Genomic DNA, 7,075 nt, shown 5'->3' with positions numbered 1-7,075 from the left:
ACAGGCAGACACCTTTTTTATTTGCGAAAAAAAATTCTCCCAGTGCTTCCCGTCCAATTGGGGAATAATTCTCAAGCTGCAACAGCGGACCGGTTGGAGGTTTTTTCTCGCTGTGGGTGATGTGCAGGGCAAACGTTTCGGGGGGGTGGAGAGCAAATGTGGAATATATATATATATATATTTTTAAAACAACTCGCTGGCCATCCCGATTACAGTGGAATTGTTCGTTTTATTTACATTTGCGAACATATCTATTGCCGCAGCAAACGCTGACTCTATACACCTATGTTGTGTTGATATATAAATAAATGCATAGTAACAAAAATGAAAAACATCTTACCCCACCTTCCCCCCCAACTTTACGATTCAGCTGTTTCTGGAGGGCAACGGCAAGATGCTGCCAGGGTTCCGCGACTTTCCCCATCCTCATGCAGTTGAGAACGATTAAAAGTTTGATTGGAAGGAGGGACGTCGAGAGCGGGGTTCTTCTCGAAAAACCCATCCGGTTTGAGCATATGCTTATCCTTTCGGCAGGCATGATGGGGAAGTCCTCAGGACGTGGGTTGTGTGTAAGGCCGAATGCTGCGGTTTATAGTTAGCCACTTTAGCCACTACTCATCCTCTCATTTGGCTCTGTTGAAAAGGGCCAAAAAAGGGACTCGTGGGTTTCTTTTTTATTATATTATCAAGACACCCATGTTTAGCAGTGGGTTGGGAGTTAACTCACTATGCCATAATACGACATCAGTGTTTTCAATATTATTATTCCTTTCCACCCATTCTTTGACACCAGAGCTTTTCTTGCTCTGGTTTGTGAACTCGCCGGCAGCATGGAGTTCTCCATCTTGGTATCTGGTCACCCAGATCGGCTTGGTCGCGAACTGTGCACGCCTCCGATTGAAGCTGAGAGGACTCATCAACATCATCTGGCTAGGCAGAGTCTGCAGCGTGTAAGCTACCGGCTTGCGCGAGATTGTGTTGATGACGCTATCGTTGCGGATCTTGAAGACCCGATACTTCTCAACGTTAGTATCGGCTGTCCCGGACGTTTTCAGCACAGTCGTTTCTGTTACATATCCAACGCCGTATGGGTTGGCCACAGGGTCATCTGGCATTGGCACGCTGTCTTGATATATCACGGTGTTATCATGTCCATCAATGGCCGGGTCAATGCGCATGGAGAAGATATGCTGATGGAACGCCGCCATGACGCCGGGTCCAACATTGGTGCCCCACGGCACGGTGGCGCCGTTCTCGTTGTTAATTGGCATGGTGGAAAGAATGCCGGTTGCGCGGACTTCCAGCTCGATGCTTCCTGCTTGATCGAAGATCCAAGCGAAGATATATTCGTAGTTGGAGACAGTGCAGATAACCTGCACGACAAGCTGGCGCTTTCTGACAACGGTGGCTTCCGCGGTGCGATAATTGGTGTGTTTTGTATTGAAGCCCGGCGTCCTGTTCGTGCATACAGATTACGTTCTCGAGGGTGACGGGGTTTCCTTGGGAGTCGGTTCGGCAACCGTTGAAGTATTTTATGTGGCCTAGACAGTCGCAGCCTAGGGAGAGAGTGTTTGGCTGTGATTCCGAACCCGATGTCACCGGCATCGAATGCTTGTTTGCGGTGGTATGGAGCTCGAGGGTCTTGAGAGGCGTGAAATGAGTAAATGGTAATAGTTTTATGGCTGGGGTTATTTTTTTATTATTTTTATTTATTATTTTTATTTTTGACATACCGCCATATGGAACAGTCATTTCGCATACAGAAAGACGGTAAAAGACGCTGCGTTTATCATATGTAACACCGTACAGGACCAGGCCATCGCGGTAATTGAAGCCAATTCTGAAATCCCACTTTTGCCAGTGGACAGCATTGCCATTGACAGAAAAAGAAGCGCCCTCTGGTTGCTGCACGACGTAGGGTTTAAGATCCGTTCTCAGTGGCTCATTCAGCAGGTCGTGGGCATATTCAACCGCTTTGACTGGCTTCCACGGACTGGTTTCGGTGGTCGAATGGTCCGTTCCGGTTGGGAGGTAGTCCATACGCACAAGTTCATGGGTGAGACAATCGAAAACTGGAGAGAAGGGAAGTGGCAGTGAATAGTGATTTGCCTGTGCGTGGTTTGTTTCCGCCATGTACATGTAGCACTGGAACAACCTTCTGGTCTCATTTTCATCGTCACAGCCGTAGATCCAGGGATCATTGAGAACGGTGACGCCAGATGGAAGTTTCAGCTTTTCAATTTCAGCGAGGACTGCGGGATGTTTGAGGCAGAGTTGCTCGATTTCGATTACCTCATCGATGTCGCCAGGTCCCTGTGGGAGCCCGTCAGAATCAATCAAACCCACAGGCACGAACAGAAACGGTTGGCTTCATATGTATCGTGTTGTGACGCATACCTGTACATGTTTGGGTAATTCCTTCGCCGAGATTACCGTCCTCGTGTCCAAATTGATGAGGGCCTTTAGGAAGGCTTTGGTATCGAGTCTGTGGAATAGTGATTGAATGATCCGAGCTGGCTTCGCGGGCAGAGGAGTGCCCAGTCGCTCTGCCTCAAGGTACGGCACGACATCTCGCTTGATAGGTTCTTGAACATCGATCACTTTGAACCGCAGAGATACCCCTGGAAACGATGCCTGGAGAATTTCCGCCGCGAGGCTGACCTCATTGGGACGGATAGGGTCAAATGGATGGGAAGTCATGGTGCGTCAAAAGAGAGATGACACAAAAGCGTATGGGAATATGGTCCTAGAGCGGTAGTTAACAGTGGGACGAAATACTTCCTGGTGCAAGTAGAAAGAAATAATTCCAGGAAGCGGAAGCAAAAGCTGAGCTCAACCGAAGGAGAAATTTATGGTTGAGCCCTCGTCTCCTAAATATCTAGATCCCCATAGGAGGTTTTATGCCGCGATACCGCTGGAGAAAGACTGCCAAAACGCTATTGTCGATATCAAGCCGTGGTGGGAGCCCAGCAGCGGACCGAGCAGGATCGGAGTCTCTTGAGCGATGGCTTTCCCCCGCATCGCTCGTTTGTGGAGCATGTGGTGGGGATTGCATCAGAAAACGGGCAAACAGCTCAGAGTACTCCGTACGGGATAATCCATCCCGCAATCCCTGGATACATCCTTGGTTCACAGACATAATATACTGCATCGCATTCGTATTTATTGTCAAACCATAAATTGAAATGCTGCGCTGGGGTTTGCTGGCTCAACAGAAATTGAGATGCAAGTCGGTTTTTAAACCCGATGGAGTTGGGCCATCATCAGTGCTCTGCGATTGAGCCGACTGTAAAGAGAGAGACTCCCAAACGTCCCAAAGACTTCTTCATACTACAGCAATTTCAGAAGTTATAGCTTAATCGTGTGGTTCAGTTAACTATGTCAAGTCGGAGATGAATAATGTCAGGCATCCTCTGTACAGGGCGTCCACAGTTGGGGCGCCAAGCCAAAGGTTTGATTGACAACACCAACAACCGACTTCACACTCACACTAGGATGCTCTGGTTCTATGCCAGCCGTTCATGCACCAGGAACCAAGGGTACCTGATATCAGCGCGGTGATGGCGGCAGCCTTGAATGGGATCTCAAGTTTCGCCAAGTTTCTTTTTCACCTGGGTTCGAGTTCCCAACAAGATCAGCCAATCTGGGATATATAAGTACCTGAATTCTCAAGGACAGAAAAAGCCTACGTGCAATTTGAATGTTGCTGATACGCGGATTCGATTCAGAAAAAATGTCGGCAGAGCAGCAGTTGATTGGCTTGTTCTCGAGCTTTTCACATCTACAGGCACCTGGGCAGCTAGAGGTTTCATCAGGATGGATGGAGCACATTTTTCGACGCAGCCACATCGTATCGGTTATTTGGGCGCGCGATCATGTCCTTTCTGGCCCTTCAGACACCCTTTCGGATAAACCGAGGGGAGAAGGGGAGACGGTTCTAAATCCAACATAGCAAGTGATTGACCCTGGGGCCAAGCCCCTGGATACATACTAGCGAGGTCCGCGTCGACTAACGGCTAGGCTGCCAAATCAATAATCTCGTCACTCAGATTCGCGATGAACAAGAGGCGAAGCGACCCTATTGTTTGTTGAGTTTCCAAACAAACAAATTCCTGTCTCCAGGATGGACAACACCCAGACCGAAACTGGGGAGCAGCAGTCTGAGCCGGACCAAAAGCCTCCATTTAAGAATTTCTGGGTATGGCGCTACGGCGAAACGATCAACCTTTTCTTACGATGTTCTACCTTCTACCGGAGTGAGATGTTTCGCTGACAGTGCCGTTTTTACACAAAGAGAATATTAGGCCATGGAACCCTCCTCGACAAGGTTTTAATGGGAATTGCGGTATTATGTGCTGCAGGAGCAGGAACTGTACGGCATTTCCCTTGCGCCTACATCTTGCAAGGGATACTAACTGGCGGTTCAGGCTTTGCCTTTGATGAACGTTATCTTCGGTTGGTACCCTTAAAACCGAGGATGTCACGGCCAGTGTAATTAGCTGATATCTTTTCCATTCCTTAGGCAATGTTGTCAGCGATTTCAATGGATATTTCATCCCTGGTTCCGGTGTTACCAAGGAGAAGTTTCTTAGCAGTGTGAATCGGAGCGTGTGCGTATTCACCTAATCTCCTTTATATGCCACATGAAACTACCCATTAAATGGATGAGATATTCCAGACCTTTGGGTTAATACATTCCCAGGCTATTTATTGTATACCTTTTTATCGGCAAGTTTCTGCTTGGCTATATTTCCGTGGTAAGTATATCTGGCCCGTGATCGCGGCTATAGGAGACAAATTAACGGATTAAGTTTTGTCTACGAATGACTGGGATCAGAATTTCTGCGCGGCTTCGTCTATCGTATCTTCAAGCTCTTTTCAACCAACCCATTAGTGTTTTTGATACACTCCCCGTTGGAAGGCCAACAAATACCATCACTACCTCCTCCAACACCATACAGGCAGGCATCTCGGATAAATTGGCCATACTTGTCCAATCACTGGCTCTGGTTATAAGCGCTTACGCCGTCGCGTTCCGCTTTTCTTGGTCATTGACATTGGTTGCAAGCTCTTCTATTTTGTTTATATCGATATTATATAGTCTCCTCGTTCCGATATACATCAAACTGCAAAAGAAGGTTGAGCAAGCGGACGAAAAGGCCTCGTCGATTGCAGGAGAAGCGCTTGGGTCGATTCGTACAATTGTCTCTTGCTGTGCAGAAGGCAGGCTTGCGGCTCGTTATGGAGAATGGGTTGGGGAAGCGCGAAAACGAGGAATGAGGCTGGCGCCACAGGTCGGTGCGCAGCTCGCGCCATCAAACTTCGCCATGTACGGGAGCTATGCGTTGACGTTCTGGTTCGGCATCAGACAGTATGCGTCGAATAATATTCCTGATGTTGGCCCCGTTATTACGTATGTATTTTCACTTACAAAATATCCAGACTTTGACGTGCCTGTTTATCTAATACGCTTTGTTTTCTTCTTTTAATTTCCAAATAGGGTCATTTTTTCAGTTTTCATAGTGGTATCAACACTCTCTTTTCTTGCAACCCCTATTATCGCCATTTCCAAGGCAGTGAGCGCATCTACCTACTTTTTCGAAATGATAGACGCGCCAAAGCCTAAAACGTCTGGCTTGAAGGATCAAAATGTTTCAACCACCGATATCCGTTTCGAGGCCGTGAATTTCTCGTATCCAACCCGGCCCAATGTTAAAATCCTCAACAATCTGACCATTGATATTCCAGCTGGAAAAATAACCGCACTTGTTGGACCCTCTGGTTGTGGAAAAAGCACGATTGTCGGACTGCTGGAACGTTGGTATCAGATTGAGAACCAGTTTGAGGGCGACCCTAATAGTGACGCCCCACAAAGCGGTGATCCTCAAAACGAGAAAGTGCACGAGACAGCAACATCCCCCAATAGTGGGTCAATAAAAATTGGGCCTCACAATCTCTATGACCTGGATCTTAAATGGTGGAGATCCCAAATCGGATTGGTGCAACAGGAACCATTTACGTTTAACACAACCATCTACCAAAACGTCGCCTATGGTCTAGTGGGATCAAAGTGGGAAAACGAATCCGAAGAAGTGAAAAGAAAGCTTGTTGTGGAAGCCTGCCGGGAATCGTTTGCGTCAGAATACATTGAAAAATTGCCGCTGGTAAGCTTTACCTTGTTCCATCCGTACCTGAATTTTCTTTACAACTTGTACTTTAGGGATATGGCACCATGGTTGGAGAGAATGGCTTGAAACTCAGCGGCGGCCAGCGCCAGAGACTTGCAATTGCTCGAAGCATTATTAAAAGGCCGCCCATACTTATCCTTGATGAGGCAACAAGTTCAATCGATGTTCGAGGAGAACGTATTGTTCAAGAGGCACTTGATCGAGTATCCAAAAATCGCACGACAATAACCATCGCCCATCGATTATCTACGATAAAAAAGGCAGATAAAATCATCGTTCTGAAGGCAGGAGAAAGCATTGAGCAGGGAACACATGAGGAGTTGCTTGAATTCAAAGGACTGTATCACTCGTTGGTGGAAAATCAGCGTCTCGAAATGGGAGAACAGGACCCTGATATCCAAGCCGAGGTCAATCCAAAACGTCAAGTTGAGGATATGCAGAGCATCCTCAAAGAAGCCTCAAGAACCGATGATGCTGGTGGGCCTGACCAAGAGCCTGTGCTTACGTATAAAGCGAGATCGCTGGTCAATTCGGTCGGCCTATTCCTCTGGGAACAGAGAAAGCTTTGGTATATGGATGTTGCCATTGTTATTGCTGCTGCGGGCTGTGGGTGTAGGATATCCCGTTATGCTACTCATCTTGGGATGTATGGTTGTCTCATGTGTGTATGTAACTGACACTTCGTTACCTAGCCGCCTTTGCCATCCAGAGTTATATATTTGCACAACTCACGGCCGTGTTTCAGCTATCTGGTGATCAGCTGATTAACCGAAGCGAATTCTGGGCCCTAATGTTCTTCATACTTGCCCTTGGTGTTGGGTTTTTTTACTTCGTACTGGGCATTGTCGTCGACAAGTCTGTCTGCGGTAAGTTTGCATTTGAACTCT

At 47.4% G+C, this 7,075-nt stretch overlaps 2 protein-coding genes across 2 annotated transcripts in view; one reads left to right on the top strand and one right to left on the bottom strand.

The window, feature by feature from the left end:
- Nucleotides 1–229: 229 nt before the first annotated feature.
- On the bottom strand, nt 230–2,700 carry HCAG_07191 (predicted protein; the record flags this gene model as incomplete). The annotated part of the gene is made up of 6 exons (XM_001537719.1): nt 230–283; nt 341–582; nt 728–1,455; nt 1,590–1,641; nt 1,734–2,313; nt 2,398–2,700. 6 exons carry the CDS (start codon nt 2,698–2,700, stop codon nt 230–232), a joined length of 1,959 nt encoding a protein of 652 aa, XP_001537769.1.
- A 1,423-nt stretch (nt 2,701–4,123) lies between these two features.
- HCAG_07190 (hypothetical protein) overlaps nt 4,124–7,075 on the top strand; it is a gene marked incomplete at both ends in the record, with an annotated part of 3,837 nt that continues 885 nt past the window's right edge. Inside the window, 9 exons of the mRNA XM_001537718.1 lie at nt 4,124–4,256; nt 4,305–4,372; nt 4,428–4,455; nt 4,523–4,610; nt 4,734–4,757; nt 5,102–5,413; nt 5,501–6,164; nt 6,221–6,794; nt 6,881–7,054. Coding sequence (XP_001537768.1) covers nt 4,124–4,256; nt 4,305–4,372; nt 4,428–4,455; nt 4,523–4,610; nt 4,734–4,757; nt 5,102–5,413; nt 5,501–6,164; nt 6,221–6,794; nt 6,881–7,054 — 2,065 coding nt within the window. The remainder of the gene's footprint in view (nt 4,257–4,304; nt 4,373–4,427; nt 4,456–4,522; nt 4,611–4,733; nt 4,758–5,101; nt 5,414–5,500; nt 6,165–6,220; nt 6,795–6,880; nt 7,055–7,075) is intronic.

This window comes from Histoplasma capsulatum, genomic scaffold (genome assembly GCF_000149585.1).
Source record: "Histoplasma capsulatum NAm1 scaffold_8 genomic scaffold, whole genome shotgun sequence".
Lineage (NCBI taxonomy): Eukaryota > Fungi > Ascomycota > Eurotiomycetes > Onygenales > Ajellomycetaceae > Histoplasma > Histoplasma mississippiense.
Note: the sequence above shows the minus strand (reverse complement) of the source record. Positions and strands in the feature narration are given on the sequence as shown.